At 48.0% G+C, this 17,771-nt stretch overlaps 3 protein-coding genes across 3 annotated transcripts; 2 read left to right on the top strand and 1 right to left on the bottom strand.

Moving 5' to 3' along the window:
• Positions 1 to 133: 133 nt before the first annotated feature.
• Positions 134 to 941, bottom strand: LOC119207628 (MICOS complex subunit MIC26-like). The gene has a single exon (XM_037457717.2). It carries the CDS (start codon positions 883 to 885, stop codon positions 331 to 333), a length of 555 nt encoding a protein of 184 aa, XP_037313614.2. The 5' UTR covers positions 886 to 941; the 3' UTR covers positions 134 to 330.
• On the top strand, positions 934 to 3,253 carry dnaaf6 (dynein axonemal assembly factor 6). The gene is made up of 6 exons (XM_037457713.2): positions 934 to 1,622; positions 1,740 to 1,806; positions 1,909 to 2,014; positions 2,509 to 2,605; positions 2,783 to 2,868; positions 3,018 to 3,253. The coding sequence occupies exons 1-6, from the start codon at positions 1,527 to 1,529 to the stop codon at positions 3,145 to 3,147; spliced, it is 582 nt and encodes a 193-aa protein (XP_037313610.2). The 5' UTR covers positions 934 to 1,526; the 3' UTR covers positions 3,148 to 3,253.
• A 323-nt stretch (positions 3,254 to 3,576) lies between these two features.
• pip4p1a (phosphatidylinositol-4,5-bisphosphate 4-phosphatase 1a) lies at positions 3,577 to 13,535 on the top strand. Its single transcript, XM_037457696.2, has 7 exons — positions 3,577 to 3,880; positions 4,914 to 5,107; positions 6,864 to 6,970; positions 7,687 to 7,792; positions 9,277 to 9,329; positions 9,804 to 9,894; positions 11,219 to 13,535. Exons 1-7 carry the CDS (start codon positions 3,763 to 3,765, stop codon positions 11,360 to 11,362), a joined length of 813 nt encoding a protein of 270 aa, XP_037313593.2. The 5' UTR covers positions 3,577 to 3,762; the 3' UTR covers positions 11,363 to 13,535.
• Positions 13,536 to 17,771: the final 4,236 nt, after the last annotated feature.

Genomic DNA, 17,771 nt, shown 5'->3' with positions numbered 1-17,771 from the left:
TTTCATGCTCAATGAAACGTCCTGTTTTCTAAATTCTTTGACAAAGTTAAATTTCAAGATTGACATTCTTTGTATTATGACTAGAATCAACAAATAACCTTGACTAAAGTGAAAATATAATACAAGATGACTGTTGGTTTTCATTTTTTTTTAATTAATGATCTATATAAATATACATTCAAACCCCCTCCCCCATAGGGACAGCCATGGCCCGGCCTGAGTTCCGCGGGCTTTGGTGCAGGCGAAGTGGGCACGAGGAAGTCACGCAGATCCGATTACAACCACACGCTGGTTTCTTATTGCTAAATGGAGCCACGAGGGGCTTCCTCCTCAGGGTTTGTCGTCGGGGTCCGCGACCTTCCCGCTTTCGACCGGAGGCTTCACCATCCTCTCCAGGGCGGCGTAGCTCTGCACCGCCCGGTCGTACACTGAGTCCCCGGTCGACTTCGCGACGGCCGCGGCGCGCTCCGGGTAGTAGAGGGAGGCGCTCACGGTCATCAGTGACACCGGGTAGACGAGCTTCTTCACCCGGGAGCCTCTGGCGAGAAACGCTCCCAGTACGCCGGTGAAGCCGATGACTCCCGCCCGGGCATAGAAGTCCTCCGGCGGGTTCTTCAAGTAGGCGTACGTGTCGTTCCCGGCCGCGACGGCGCCTTGAACTTTGGGCTTAATCCGGTCGTAGACGCCCCGGCACCAGCCCGTGTACGGGCCCGCCAGCTGCCGCAGGGCGGCGACTCTCTGCTCCAGCTGACCCGCCTCGGGCTCCGTGCGCGGGGCCGCCCGCTGCGGAGCGCCGTACAGGCTCAGCTCGTCCCGGAGGAGTGGAGGGCTCGTCTCGGTCTCCTCGTCGCCGAAAGGAGAGGCGGCCAGTACGGGGACCGGCATGGCGCTTTCTCCCCTGTCACCTTCAAACACGCAACCCGCTGCGCACACGTGCGCTCACTACGGTGTCCGAGGAGGGACCGAGCGATAATCCTTCCGCCTTTCAGGCCGCTTGAGTCCGCTAGGAAATATAAACTAAGGGGTGCTTTATGGAAACACAGGATGTTCACGATACATGCACATGAACTGATTAAATCCATAGTGATTTACCTATAAAATATAAATGGCGTTTCACTTTTTATTTTTTTTATTGTCACTTTATAATTACATTTTACTCTATCCGGAAGTATCGTTTTTTCTCCGTTGCCTGACATACATATTGTGGATACATATTTGTATACACTAAGCATTTTCTTACATGTTACCGTGTTATTAAATTATAAAGCCGTCATCCACTTGTTCCTTCTGCGTCGCTCTGACAGCGGTTGCCATGGCAACCGGGACGCCTGGTCGTCTCCGTGGGAGACGCGTCAACAGGAACGGCCCAAACGTTCAATGATGTAGCAGCAGCTAAACGTGCTAAAGAATAGTTTTACACATTTTTACCGTTTTGAGGGACTTGAATTGTTTCTTTTTCATGTTGAATATATATATATATACACATATGTATATAAATAGCTAAAAGTAATTTAGATCCAGTCTAGATGGAAGCCCTTGGCGCATCCTCCGTTGAGCAACTGAGGGCTCTCTCCACCTTGTTATCAACTCAGCAGGATGATGGTGATGATGAAGACTATAAAGTAAGATATTGGTCTCCGTTGGTCAGCCCAGATTCTGATCGATTGTTCATTCAGTTCGTGTGAAGCTAAACATACAAGCCTCCGTTGTTGTACAATAACATCAGTTCGTCTCAACAGAATGTGGCTGCTTGTGCAGGTCTGGGTCCCGGACACATCGGCCCCCCACCCAAAAGGGACAAAGAAGGTAGCGCTTTGTGTTTAACTCATGATGTAACGTTGTTTTGTTGTAATTCAGACGCCACGATGAACAGAATCAGTGTGTCGGTGTGTGATTGTGTTGGTTCAGTGTCCACCGGGGACGGGAAGCAGGACAGCAAAGACATCTGGAGCGAGGAGGAGGTGGGTGAAGGCTCCCAGTACGATGATCCCGCTGACCCGCGGCCCCCACCTGAGTAAGACCACGTGCAGACACACACACACCACAGGGTGCGGGGATGTTTAAAGGGGGGAAACATTTTTATTTTCATCCTCACCTCTCAAGTTTATTTTAGCCTGAAAAACAGAAAATCCAAACTCATTTCTTTCTGTGGTCATTTTGTGCATCTTTTTGTGGTTATTTTATGTTATTTTGCGTCAGGTTGTAGTTGTTTGTTGTTGATCTTTGTGGTTATTTCCCCCTTAGTTACAGTCACGGCACATCTTTTTGTTTCTTGCAACCGTTTTACATCTCTTTGTGCAACTGTTGTGTCTCCTCCTGGGTATTTGTTGCTTTTGAGTGACATCATAAGTGGGGCCCTGCAGATCCGTTCAGTGATCCATCCCTGATTCTAAGGGAGAACAAAACCGTCTGACGTGTTTATTATTCATCACGATTACGCCTCAGTTTCCCTCACTGCTGTTCTGTTTTTATGCGACGTCAAATAACTCGACAGTTCTTTATATCCAGGTTTGAAGTAATCCTGAAGCAGAGTGTGGCGACAGAGGACTTGTTCTTGGGCCTCAACAGAAAGGACCCGTCCTCCATGTGTTGTGAAGCCATGCTGGTAATGTATACACACATCTACTGCCAGAGGATTCTCATAGATGTATTTTAACAGCCTTTGATGACTTTTGACGACGTAATGCGGGTGAAGGAATCCGCATCCTCTTCAAATACAAGTCAAGATTAAACCGTCCAACGGTGTGCGATATTAAAGATGCTGACTTCTTCCCTCTCTTAGGTGAAGATCAAGCTACCAGAGACAGAAGCAACGGACGTGGTCCTGGATGTCAAAGAAAAGTTCCTTGATCTGCGGACGCCGAAATAGTAAGACGTGCTTTGAAAGTTTTCTCTCCTTTTCCTAATCCGTAAAACAGCCGTTCCGACCAAAAGCTCCCGTCTCCAGACGTTCCCTTTTAATCGGAGGTGTCTTAACGGCTTCCTGACTATTGGACACGCGCTCTCCTCTCCTTCAGCAAACTGGGTCTTCATCTCCCACATCCGATCCACAGCCAGGGGGGGAAGGCTCGGTTCTTCAGCGAGAGGGGGGAGCTGGAGGTGACTCTGCCGATGAAGCGCCCCATGGACCTCATCAACATGCAATGAGAAGGACCACGACTACTAAGACACTGTGGTTGGACCCCGAGCTTGTGTACTTTTTGTCACGCGTCTCGTCTGATTCTATGAGTGTTCAAATGTGCTTTCAGAATAAACATTTGTGTAAGAACGCGAATTCCTTTATTGTGGATGATAAGACAATATCTGCTCTTGCAAACCGATTAAGGGGAAAGACATGCATTAAAATATATCAAATTAATATTAAGTCATACTGGTCCTGTTTTAGGCACAAGCATCACAAGTTTCTCCACTACCGCACGACTACCACTTGTAACTTTGAAACCGTTGCTTCGAATATTTCTTCTACTCTTGAATTCCAAAGCAAGTTGTAAACGAACGGCTCTCGGGGGGCAGGATGGAGAGCACATCTCGCAGAGGAGGGGGGGGGTTGGCTCGCATCCCCCGCACCCATGTAGCGTGGAAGCAGCGTCCTCCGGGGGGGGCAGCTCCGCCACACCCCCGAGCTCCGATACCGCAGCAGCGGCGGCAGCGTGATCATGTGACGCCCGCATTTCCGACACAACAATACAACGTTGGTCTGCATTCACGCTCGCTCCCCCCCCCCCACTCCCGGTCTCCCCTTCCCCTCTCCCGGCTCTCGGTATGGCGGACGGCGAGAGGTCCCCGTTACTATCGGACCTGGGAGATGGAGCTCTTGGCAGCGGCAACGGCGGCGTGTCTCCCGGTGCGGCGCCCTACGGTGCGCCCATCAAACCGCAGAGTGAGTATCCATGGTGCCGCTCTCCTCCGCCCGACTCCAGCCTCGGCTAGCCTAGCTAACATTAGCATCCACTGACAGGGCATTCAGGGTTAGCCGGCTGCCCCGAGCCGTGAAGCAGCCCGGTTCCTAACTGTGTTGGTGCCGGGTGGAAGGCACGAGTCCGGGGAATGTCTTTGCGGTTGCCCCGCTGAGGATGAAATGTGCCGTTTATTTTCAACCAGGACGTGAAACAAGACGCTGAAGGGGAAACAGCGTTGTGCTAGCTAGCTAGCTACCGTAGCAACTGTTGTGTGTTAGCATGGTAGCGTTAGCCAGATATCTCTACTTAGCAGCGGCAAACCACGCGCTCAGCTTTAGGTCTGCAGCTCGGTAATATTATAACAGAAATGCATTTAATGATCGTTTCCTGGCACATATTGCGGCATGTATATTTTACGTGCTGAATAGTGGCCACTGTGCTAGCGCGCTGAGCTAGCCGCTAAGCAGACGTCTGAGAAACACTTGGTTTGATTGACATATGAGACAGCCATTTAGGGAGGCTGATCAATGATGTTGCGACCAATAGAAACTCCCGTTAGGAGGGACTAACCGTAATCACTAATGGAAAATATATGGCTCTTATATCGTCTGCTTTTACAAACTGTTGTGTTCAGTCTGCTTGTTAACTATGCAGATCAGATGATTTTAGTTGCATCTAGTTTCTGGATAAAACTGTCCCATTTACTAACTCATTCCTTAGATTTCTCTCTGTCACTAACACTAGTCTTATTTGTTGAAACCAAACCCGATCAGCATTCCAAGAGGGTTTTTTTCTTTCTAAATCTCCCTTAAGTCCACCTCGAGTTAAATCTTATTATATTGTTGAACACAAAATAAGGGGTTACTTGTCATGGGAATTTAGGCCTTTTTTTCCAGTCCGTTGTGCAACTCCTGTAATTGTGTTACCTCGACGATCCATTCATTTTTTTCCACTGGTTGGACAACAGTTGTATTCACGGTTTTCTCCCTCCCCCGCCTCCCTCCCCCCGTGCAGGCTTCCCTCCGTTCCCCAGCCCGACCCAGCCATCGGTGCTCCTCGGGGAGGACCCGCCGCCCTACTCCCCCCTCACCTCCCCGGAGAGCGGCAGCGCTCCGGTTATCAGCTGCAGGGTGTGTCAGAGCCTGATCTCCGTGGAGGGCAAGATCCACCAACACGTGGTGAAGTGCGGCGTTTGCAATGAAGCCACGGTACGTTTGCACAGCGAAGAGCAAAACTCCAACACACTCAGACACACTGTCCTTGTGCAACACAACGCAGGTTTGCAGCTTACACATGCGCTCCTACGTGACCGTTATATTTAAGGATCGTTTTATGCAAATGTCAAAAACCAATGTGTCTGCCTCCATCTCAGTCCAGTTGAGTGAACGGGATTTCGGCGCCCTCGTTACTCTGGATAATCCTCAGCGAGGTCACTAAGAGGCTCCGTTATCTGGAAAGCTTCTCTGGCAGAAAGCATTTTCCGTTGCTATTTGGTCGAATCAATTATCTCCGTAATTACAGATCGTTGGGAACAACCTACAGTTTTTTTTCCTTATCTTAAAAAAAAAAAAAAAAAGCAAACCTGTTTCAACCTAATATTCTATAACTTGACTGGCAAAACATTTTATTTTTTCCAAACATTTTCCGGCGTAATCTTTTAAACTTTTTTTCACCTAATATTTTTGACATATATTTGTAATTTCAATAAAATTTCGACTTAAGATTTTTTCCATGCTTTTAAAAAAAAAACTTTTAGATATTTTGGATCTAATATTTTTGTTCAATATTTTGTGTTTTTTTTTTCAAAACCCATTTTGACCTATTATTTTCTTTTCCGTGACATTTTTTGACCTACTTTTTAAAACATTGAAAGAAAAAAAAATATTATATATATTTAGAATATCTTTTTACTTTTGGAGATGCAGACGAGACTCGAGTCATTTTCCCCGTCAGCATCACAGATGGAAGTTGCATCATCGCGTTATGGCACCAGTATTGGCTCTAATCCAAAGATGTGTACACAAATATGGACTGAAGATCCACTCATTTTTAACTTCTGTTGTTAATTATCGAGGCACGTAGCCTCTAATCCATTCAATAGTGTGAGAAAACCATCATTACAGCAGTAAACAATTATAGATTTCACTGCCACGGCCGTGCGTGTCTTTTACTGCTGATGATGTGGTGATAATCTCGATGCGGAACGTCTCCCTCAGTCACTCGGTCGCAGCGACCCCCAGACCAGCTGATCCAGCGAAAGCAATGATTTTTATATCAAGACATTGCATTTAAATATTCATGAAGAACAGCGTCCCGTTTTAAAGGTTGCTTTCCTGCGGCGGCACATTATTTTGTTTAAATTAACACATTTCTGTTTAGAAAAGGGCAGAATAGTAGAAACACCTGTCAGCATAATGTTACATATTCCAACAGCATCACAAACCTGCAGCAATGGAGGTGGGATATATTACAGGATATCAGACTTAAAATTCATATATATATATATATATATATATATATTAAAGTGAACTTGATGAGGCAGCAGGACGCTGTCGGGACTCAATCTGCTCTCGTTATTCAGAGTTAAATGACGCAGTGGAGAGAACCGTGAGCCGTGTTTTCCATTACTGCCACAGGAAGAGGTGTTTTTAGATCATGACGTCAGCTCTGTGTCCATGACGACGACGACGATGATGATGATGATGATGATTTGTGCCTTCAGTGTTGCGTAACCTGTCGAGAGCGGCGAAGTCGGGCCGTGACCCCCCCGGCTCATTCAATAAGTCATTTGTAGGGAGCGATTGGATGACTGGACGTTATTAGGAGAGGAGGAGCCGTCTCTGCCTCCTCGTCACCCGGCGTGGAGCACGCGGCTTCTCCTTTCTGTCTCCAGTTTGTGGTTCCACTGACTCCCCCCCCGCCCCCCCCCCCCCCCTCGCTGTGCGCCTCCGTCTCCCCCTGCAGCCCATCAAGAACGCCCCGGCGGGGAAGAAGTACGTCCGCTGCCCCTGCAACTGTCTGCTCATCTGCAAGGTCACCTCCCAGAGGATCGCCTGTCCCCGGCCATACTGGTAAAAGATAACCTACCTTTTTTATTCTTTTTTTATTTTATGCCCGAGGTAGAAAATGTGCCAGACCAACACCATCTTTTCTTTGTGAGAATGTATAATTAGAAACATTTCTGTGCATCTGTTTTCATAATAAATCTGCAACACGTAATTCATCTGTGAGCTTCAGCCCAGATCATCAAGTCAGAGGTCTAATTGGTTTGAATTATAAAGTAATTTTGACATGAATGCACAAGAACAAACGTTTAGTTTTTTTTTGTTTTTTTTAAACCAAATGAAATCTCCTCATATGTTGAAAGAGAAACGGTCCCATGAACCACTAATCTGATTTTGAAACGATCGCACATTGCGGCTCATGGGGAACAAAGCAGGAACCTCGTTCTCCACGAGCAGCTTCAGTCAGAACTTCCTTTGAAGACGTCCCTTTTTGTATCTCAGATATTCTGTAGCTTAAAAGAGATTTGTTTTCAGAACTCGACATCGTTTAGCTTCCTCGGAAGGTGGCGACCCCGCTCCTTTTATCGTGTTATCCTCAGCGCTTTCTTCCCCTTCTTTTTTTTAAAATCTAAAGCTGCCAGGTAGGGTGCCGTCTCGGCGCCGCCTGTTGCTAAGCAACGAGGAAGTCGCCGCGAAACCAAGCCCCGGCGAGCGTCTCCGGGCGGTTTCCGGAGCGAATGTTCATGACTCTTCCTGTCTGTTGTCTTTTTTTTTTCCCCTAGTAAGCGCGTCATTAACCTGGGTCCGGTCCACCCCGGCCCGGCCAGCCCGGACCCCCAGCCGGCCGGGGCCCGGGTCTCCTGTGGACACTGCAGCAACACCTTCCTGGTACCGCTCGCACATCTCAACACTTTTGCTTTTCTTGCGCCCGGTCGGATGAGCGGATCGATTTCCCCCTCTTTTGGGTCTAAGGGTCATCGACTGATTCCACTTCGCTGCTCCAGCTTCATCCTCCGTTCCTTTCCCTTCTAATCTTCTCTTGCTAAACCCACAAAAAAAAATCGAACCACTACAACTTCCCGAGCGTCGGTTTGTAGCTTTAATTATCAAGTTATTGTTAACGGTGGCATGAAACAACCTTCTATTGACTCATCTGTTCCGCCTCTGGCAGGCAGCAGCAGCAGCAGCTCGAGCACCAGTTAAAATTCATCAAGACTCTGCCACAAGTCGCTGCACGACCTCTAAATGATGCGCACGTTTTTTATAGACATCTGGGGGGAAAGTACCTTCCGGAAAGGAGCCCCCCCCCGTCCGTTACGTGTCTGAGAAGAGAAGCATGAAGCTGCTCCAGCAGCAGTCGCGTGGCTGAAGCACAGGTTATAGGTGTAGATCAATAACGCCATCAGCTCTGGGGGAGGGAGAGGGGGAGGGGGGGGGCAAACCGGAATGGACAGGAATCCTAACTGGCTGCTCTTTAACGGTGGCGTTTGTAAACGAGGCCACAGAGTTGTTGGAAGGTGATTAGCATGCAGGCGGAGACGGACGGAGGGAGGGGGGGAGGGGGGGGGGGGGGGGGGGGGCTGAGCGCTAATCTGTGCCTGTGGGGTGGGGTGGGGGGGGTCCTTTTGTCACAGAACTACTGATAAAGTCCCCCGTGCCTCCAATGCAGAGTACACGGCGTATTCATTTACAGATGCGTCTCCCCCCCCCATGAGAGAGGGGACTTATTCTTCTTTGTCATTTCTTTTGGCGGGCGCGGGGGCACCTGTTGGCGAGAGCCGGGGCGCTTTTGTTGAGCGCGGCGGAACGCGTCGTCGCTCACGCCGGAGCGACGTTGACCCGACCGGCGTCTGCCTCCCTCCTCGATATCGACTCCAACGGCAACAAGTCGTCTTTTATTATCAAAAAGGGGGGGTCGTGGCTTGAGTAGATCATTTAAGCCATTTATCAAGATAAAATACAAACAATCTGCTTCTCAAATTTGAAGATTGGTACTTTTCTCCATTTTTTTTTTTTCCCTTTCATTTCAAGGTCCATTTGAGAGACTTAATCTATTAGTCAGATGGCTTACATCAGCATGCAGCTTTACACCACTGCCACCAACCACTTTGTATATTTATTACAGAAAAATAAATAGACATAGAAACGTATTCTAACAAGCTGCGGAGGAGTTTTAACGCCTCCACATATCTGCACGTCTCTGTTTCCGGCCTCATCCCCACCTTCACATGCCCACGAGATGTATTTCTGTACACCTTTGACGCACTGGTTTCATCATCGTCGTGACTTGTGTGTCAAATGTAGTCCTGACGGTGGCGTGTTGTCCCCTTGTCCCCTTGTCCTCTTGTCCCCTTGTCCTCTTGTCCTTGCAGTGGACGGAGTTCACGGACCGGACGCTGGCCCGCTGCCCGCACTGCAGGAAAGTGTAAGTAAGCGAGACTCGCCTTCACGGGGATTTAGCGCCACGTTGTGCACAAGCTTCTTAACGGGCCAGAGTTCACTGGAGGGGGGGGGGGGCATGCACGCAATGCACATCAATTGTTCTCTAGAGGCAGACCTGTGGTTCTCCCCCTGTTCCTCCCATCGGTACACCGTAGGAACACCTGGAGGTCAAACGGTGGTTGTAACCTCTCACTTGACATGACGCCGCCGTTCTAACCGACGGCGTCTGGATCACATTTGGCTGCTCCAGTTCTCGTTCGCGCTGACTCACTGTCGCTCTGCGGCGGCGTGCTCGCCAACACGGAGGAGCGCCGTTTATTAATAGCGCCGGTGCTTCTACTGCGACAAATCCGAATTCCTGCTGTGAAAGAGACTCCTACTTACAAGATCTCATTGTGCTGTATACATGCCCCCCCCCCCCCCCCCTCGCCTCCTCTCTCCTCTGTCGCTCCTGCAGCTCCTCCATTGGTCAGAGGTACCCCCGAAGGCGGAGCTTGTGGTGTTTCCTCCTCTGCTTGCTGTTCAGCATCTCGGCGGCGGGGCTGATGGTGAGTTTATCCGCCGTTACACAAAATAACTGTGCTCTCGTCTTTTGGGGGGTTTTTTTGCTATTAAAATATCTTTCAGCCATCTCACTGTGCGTTCCCCCCCCCCCCCCCCCCTATGAAGGCTCACGTTGAGCTTCGTGTTTAGATGAAGAAGAAAAAGGACAGTAGAGCAATCTCCCAATTGTAGAAGAGTATTTTGAGCAGTGGGTGCATTCTGCTTTATGACCAGCAGAGGGTGCAAGATGAGCATGAAACAGAGGCAGCACACACACACACACACACACACACACACACACACACACACACACACACACACCTGCCAGCATGGAGAACAATTAGCAGTGTGCACACAATGTAAATGCCGTAGTGACAGCATTGCGCAATAAAGTGTCAATGAGCACTGCAGCCGGACATCAGGTTTGTGTTTAGAGTTAAGAAAAAAAGATAAAAAGACACAGGTTTTTTTAACACCAGTACATTTTATCAGCAACAATCCGTACTTGCCTTCCGGCCTGCTTTTAATCAGAAGAACAGTGAAGCGGTGCTTTCAGACTACATGAAAGTAGTTCAGAAGATCCGTCGGCGCAGCAGCTGCAGCTAATGGCTGCTGTTTAAAATGCAAAAGGCCCGGCAGAGCAGCTCGAGTCGTTAAAGCCTCACGCGGCGCCGTTTTACAGCAGAACACGTTAACTTAAGCACGTTCATTGTGTGTGTTTTGGGTTTTTTTTAGCCTCCCCGCTCAAGCTGTTTGGATTCCCTCGCTGTTTGGTGCCAGTCGCTGTCCTTAAATAACGCCGAGGAGACTTCTCATGTGGGCCTCGAGACCCGTCTTTTAGCACGCGATCGTGTCGATCATCATCAGAGGTGTTTCGCTTCCAGGAAAGAGCGTTTTCTTCATTACAGGAATGTTATGATATTCCCCGACTGCAACAATACGCGTAAATGATTAAAACGCCGCCTCTAATCCGAGTCTTTGTACCGTTTTAAGCTTTGTTGTGAGTTCGGAGACCGGATTCACATTTCCGTGTTTTCAGAAGATCCCCCGTGGGTCCTTTTGAAAGTCACTTTTACCATCCTCGTTAAATAATTTCCTTGGGAGCAGCTGCACACTCAATGCTTGATGGCAAAGATATTCCCTCTATTCCCCCCCCCCCACCCCCCCCTCACTCTTGAGTATTGAATGCCGCAGCGAAAATGAGTGTATTTGGTACAATGGCGTAGCGCTGCATCATCGCGGTGCAGGTGTATTAATCACAGACTATTGATACATCATTGAATATTGAAAAGCGGATCCCGGGCTGGAATGTTTACTCCTGTCTTCCAGGCGGGGACGTGGGCGAAGGCCCCCACCTACCAGGGGATCTACGCCTCGTGGGCCGCGCTGCTGCTCCTGGTCCTCGTCACCTTGGCCCGGGCCTTCTACTGGGCCTGCATGAGGGTCAGCCAGCCCCTCCAGAACTTCACATAGAGGGCCCCCAGCCACCCCGCTCCCCCACCCCGTGAAGCTCCTCTCGTCCCCGTCGGGCCGGAGCACGGACGGCTTTAAAAAGAAAGCAAAAAACACACTAACAAAAGAACATTTCGTTTTATTTAAACCCAGAAAGAGAAACTCCTCCCCCTTCTGTCCCATGTTTCTGAAGCTGGATGCTCATTGGTGATTCCGATGATGCATAGGGCCTGATGTACGGTTTCTCTGCTCCTCTCTATACATTTTGGCTCTTGTCTGCGGCGCATCGGTTACACTCTTAAAGCAAAGTCTTACGTTTGGGTCGGGTTTAGTATCCCAGCGTTTTGAGAGAAAACGAATGATTTTTGTAAAAAAAAAAAAAAAAAAGAAAAAGCGGCGTTTAAGTCTGACGAATCGATGCCGGAGGACGACGAGCCGCCGCAGGCGCATCGGATCAAGTAGCTGTGGAAATGTGTCTGAAAAATGTAATTGAGCGCCACGTGAAGGTAGACAGCGATGTTTTTAAACTCAATGTTTTGTGCTGAATTATCCCCCCCCCCCCCCACACCCCCCCGGGGACTGACTTTGATCCAAAGCAGCTTGAAAGCCTTAAAAGGAGTTGTGGCAGAAGGATTCACACACACACACACACACACACACACACCTACACACACACACACACACACACACACCTACACACAACAGAAGGAGGGTGCTGCGTCGGCTTGTCGGAGTCGTCACAGCCCCCCCCCCCCTTCAAAGACAGACCTGCGAAGCCATTCTCCCCGTTTGGGGGGGGGGGGGGGGGGAGGGAGATGTTTGTTCTGGTCCGGGACCCACATCTGTCATCCAAAAAAAAGCTATAGCCAACTTCCGCGTGTCTATATGGTTTTAACTTTGATACAAGGCGTCTTTTTGGAATTGTTGTCTGCTCGTAAGCTTTCATCCCCTCAAACAGCACTAAGCTGAATTTTAAAGGCCCGATGGTACATTTTTTTTTTGCCGGATTTAATCTCTGAAAGCAAAACAACACTGAGCTTAAAAAATACAAAACTACAGGCTTTTTTTTAATTTTTTTTAGCTCCAGTTAGCTAACCCCAAAAAGCTCAGCAGCTGGAAGAAAGCCCCCCCCCCCCCTGTAATTGGTGCGAAAGGCACCACGTAGCCGAACGCCGCTCAAGGTGAACCTTTGTCGTTGGAGACGGACGCCGCTTCCGAGCCTCCCTTCTGATTGGCTCCCCGGAGGAGCGCCACACGAAGCTTAAGGCCGGGTCGGCGACACGTCACACACACACGTCACACACACACACACACGCACGCCTCACTCGTGGTGACTTCTCCGTCTGTGGTCCTGAACGTGGTGACATCTCCTCTTTGTTTTCCATTGTAAATATATTTGTGTTTTGCGTACGGTAGAAGTGACGCGTGGTGTCGCACTACGGCTTGTGACAGCTTTTTGTTTGTCCTTTTTTTTTTAAAGAAGGTTGTTTTTGCAACTCTTTGCCTGTTACATATTTAATGATTTAATCAAACTACTAACCTAATAAGCCTCTGGACACTTTGTCGTGTCCAAACCTTTAACAAACAAACGCATCGACGGACTCGCAATCAGCCGAAAATTTACTAATCTCATCCTGGAGTGAGGACATTTCTCTCTCTCACACACACACACACACACACACACACCCAGCACCTTATACAGTGAAGAGAAACACTGCATCCAGCGAGTCAGAGGCCCCCGCTCCACTGAACCGAGGTCGCGACCGGTTCACATGGAAGTGTCATGTTATTTATTATACACGCTGCAAAAAAAAAAAGAAGAAGAAGAAAAAAGGCCACAAATGAGTCATTCATGAAGTCTGAAAATCTTTTGTTATTGTGGTTTCAAAGTGTGTTATGGAGCGATATCACTGTCTTCAAGACTGGACCATTTGTTTCTTCTTAAAACATCGATCCACCAGTTTTAACTCATGGTCAGTGCTTCGCTTCTTAAGACTGATGGATGGAATTGTCATGACTTGTTTAAGAAGACTGCTTTTTGCTTTCTTTTCTCTTTTTTTTGCAGTGGGGTGTTCATTTTTTTTTATTTTTATCCATGACTGCAAAAAGAAATCAATTATGTTGATGCCAATAATCAAGAACCTGGCTGATCCTCTTTGTTTACAAACAAATAAAGAAATGATGATGTACAAAAGAGTTATTTTTTCATTTACCAAAACTTGCAAAACTTGGCTTTTTGGGCGCGTGACGAAGCTAGATTTAAGAAACTAAAGTAGCTACCAGCGCTATGAGCTCTTTCCATTACGTTCTACCGCTTCTTCAAGTTTGAGAAGCCTAAATAAATAATAAACTAAATAATCCCAAGGTCATGACTCCCAGCTATTTGTTTCTGCGAGCTTCTCTGCTGGCGTGTTCTTCCCGAGGTGTTCTTCTGCCTCCAGCGTTGGTTCAATACACGATACACGAATATATTCAACACCAATTAAATGTTTCATTCATTTCTAAAACAAATATGTGGGTATTGGTTTGAGTGCTGTGGTAGTTTCTTTTGTGCGATGTGTTGAGCTGCGCACGCACACACACACACACACACACACACACACACACACACAGTAGTTCTGGAAATGTCAGCAACTGAAACCTACGATTAAAGCCTTCATCCACTCTTAATTGGGATAATTCATGGTTATTAAAATGAGTGCAATCAAACAAACTCCATCAAACTTGTTTTTCTCTGCCTAAAGGACACCCTCTATACAAAATCCCAATTATCCTCATTTTGAAAAAGAAAAGAAAAGCGTTTTTTAATTTTTTTAAATACTCCCACAAGATGTCTCACACGACTCGGCCTCTTGAGTTTCCTGCGGATGTATTTTTCGCCTGGACACAAAGAGATGGAGCGATTAAGGACATCGAGAAACCTTTCAGAAACCACAGCTCCCCGGAGAGGCCACAGAGTGGGGGGGGGGGGGGCGGTATATATATATATAATGAAGACCTTTGGTCCCACGACCTTCTGGTTTTAAGTGAGAGGGCATCTGTTTGCATTCACTCACTGACGTACTCGGGGTCCGTTTCGTTGTCTTTTTTTATTTGTGGCGTTACACCGATTTGCCTCCCAGTGGGGGGGGGGGGGACGTCTGGGCTTTACTTCATTCTGCCTCGTCGACAGTTTCCCCCCCTCGAGAGACTTCAGTGACAATGATGTGGGACTCTTTAAGATGGCGTGAGACAGGGAGAGGGAAAATAAATCCTAACGTCTTTTAATCTCATTTGTGCCTTTTTCATCATGACAGTTGCCAGCCGGCAATTACGTTTTTATGTTTTTTTTGCACATGAGTTCACAGCTGAGGGATCTTCTGCTCATTATTGTTTGGCTATTATTAGGAAATAATGCTGTTTTTAATGAGAAATAGTTTCCAACAGCGTGACTGAAGCGTGAATGCAGCAAATACAACACATGCTATGTTGGAATGGGAATGGCTTTGGCATCATCCTCATCCTCTGACAGAAGATTTCTTTATTTTTTATTTTGTATGAATAAAAAATGAAAACCCACAAAATTCATTTAGGATTATATGCTAAAATATCAGATTGAATTATGATGAAAAAAGGCTGTAATTTTTCATATGTTTCAGATGATTGGAGCTAGCAGCTACACCTGATACCACTAGCTTACGTAGCATCGCTGCTAGCTCACATAGCATCTCTGCTAGTTAACATAGCGTCTCTGCTAGCTCACATAGCGTCTCTGTGCTAGCTCACATAGCATCTCTGCTAGCTCACATAGCATCTCTCTGCTAGCTCACATAGCATCTCTGCTAGCTCACATAGCATCTCTCTGCTAGCTCACGTAGCATCTCTCTGCTAGCTCACGTAGCATCTCTCTGCTAGCTCACGTAGCATCTCTGCCAGCTCACATAGCATCTCTCTGCTAGCTCACGTAGCATCTCTCTGCTAGCTCACATAGCGTCTCTGCTAAAGTTGTACTGAAGAGAAGACAAACATCTCCAGGCATCACACCAACACAATTTGAGTCTGCAAAGCGCTAAAAGCAAGAAGAAAAAGTATTTTTGGAGTGAACTGACCCGTATGTTATGTCTAACCTCAGTATTTCTATTTTGGGCAACCATTTACGAAAACATGTACTTTTTTCACCACTACATGTAATTGACAGTCAACGGTAATAGTTGCATCGCATATTCAGATTAATATAAAAATTTAGCATCACTTACAAAATTATTAGACATCAATTAGTGAAAATGAGCCCAACCGTCACAAGTATTAATTATCTATCTATTATATTAGAAATCAATCAATTCAAAGCTGTTTTAAGTTATTACACACACAGACTCTGAATGTCTCTCTCACACACTCACAGAGCTCTTGCACAGACTCAGGAAATATTGCAGCAGTAAAAAAAAAAAAGGCAGTGACTTTCCAAAGCCTTGATCCCTCTTACTTCTAACAGGATTTGACCCGTAAGTCCCGGAGCATGACCTTCATCTGCTTCAACACTATCATCCAGTTTAACATACACTCTCACTATTGTCCTCCTGACACACACACACACACACACACACACACACACACACACACACACATGCACACATTTCAGGGCCCCTGAAACCATGGCTGCACTCCTTCCCGTCCTCCCACACCCGCCCACCGCCCAGTGTGATGTAACGCCGCCTGAATCCGCGCATAACGCGCACCCTGACGGATCCAGTTCAGGAAACACTAAGAAACGCCACCAAGAAATAAGGAGAGAAATAAGGAGCTGACAAGGGATGGAGGGAGGATGATGATGACTGAGTAGAGGGGGGGAGGGGGGGGGGGTAATTCGCTGGGAGAGGATGATGCGATCGGGTGAGAGAGGGAGGATGAGAGGACGCAGCGAGACGGAGGAGAGGAGAGGCTGAGCGGGCGGCTAAGCAGCAGATTAAACTCCGGGGTCGTCAGCTGTAAAACAAACAGTCCTTTTAGCAGGGATCAGATCCAGACTTAACCCCCCCACACACACACACACACACACACACACACACCCGACCCCCCCCCCCCCCCCCTCTCCTCCTCATCCACACAAACACACGGCTCTTCACGGGGGAAGATAATGCCGCTGGGCTGAAGGAGAGAAGGGAGAGAGGACGACAATCTGGGTGGAAAAGCAAATTGCCCTTCGGGGAATGTGAAGTTTGATTAGGCCCCCGGCACATTCATTATATCACACACACGGGCGTCTGTCGGTGATGGACCGGGCTAATATCTGGCACAGGGACGCTACACGGGAGAAGGGGTTTTTATTCATCCCTTTCTCCGGCTGGGTGTTTATACTCCACATCTCCACAGCTCCATTCCCCCAACGACAGAGCTCGCTTCGATACTCTGCCCGTTTAGATCTCTGTGTGTGTGTGTGTGTGTGTGTGTCTCTCTCTCTCCCCCCCATGCTGCATCAGTCCAAAAAGCTCAATTTCCAAACTGTCAGCCTTTATTCTCACTGTGAGGCCTCTGCCATTGTTGTTGTTGTGTGTGTGTGTGTGTGTGTGCTCTTACTTGTGTCTCTGAGAGCATCAATTTGAGTTTTAGCTGTAGAGATGGGGGGAGGATTTCGTCACGTCGCCGGTCTCCCCCTCAAAGGACTCTGTGTGTGTGTGTGGGGGGGGGGGGTTGTAACGCGAGGACGACGGAGCCCTGGCTCGGTTTGTCGGGTTTTCGCGTCTTTCGGCTTCTTTGTGTTCAAGTTTACTCTTGAAAACTTGACAAAAACAAACCGATAACCAGAGTGAATTTTCGGGGGATCGTTGAAGGCGGCGTTTCTAAAGACTTCCTGTCTATTTTTATGTCTGCAGACACATGCCGAGTAATCCCTCGCAGTGAAGAGCCGTCACACATCTGGAGCTTTTTTTTGTTTTCCTCTCTTCAAAAATCAGTCCGTTTGTTATTTGTGGGAAACGCCGCTTCAGTGCGGGAAACATTCCACCAGCAACCCAAACGAGCGCCGGCTGCTGATTGATCTGCACGCCCCACGGACACTCGTGTAAAGCCCGAGGCCTTCGGCGCCATCAGAACGTGGCGTTCGAACTCCTCCTCGGTGACACGGAGCGCTCCAAACGTGTCACAGGTGTGCGGAAAACATGCCGAATCAATGCTACGCCTGCAGCGGTTTGAGCTAACGAGGATATGCACGACGCCGTCCTCGCAAGTATAGAAGGCCTGTGTGTGTGTGTGTGTGTGTGTGTGTGTGTGCTTTTTGCATGTGACCCAGGGTCCCCAGGCTGCTGAAAGCACAACATTCAACTCAATTAGCGGCATACATAATTGATAGCTGTCTGGGAGAGTATTTGTATGTACACTGGAATTAAAAGCCTCCGGTGTCCGATCACATCTGAGGTGCAATGAGCGTGTGTGTGTGTGTGTGTGTGTGTGTGTT

Source organism: Pungitius pungitius, chromosome 15 (genome assembly GCF_949316345.1).
Source record: "Pungitius pungitius chromosome 15, fPunPun2.1, whole genome shotgun sequence".
NCBI classification, from domain to species: Eukaryota; Metazoa; Chordata; class Actinopteri; order Perciformes; family Gasterosteidae; genus Pungitius; species Pungitius pungitius.
This window is presented reverse-complemented; position numbering and strand designations above follow the sequence as displayed.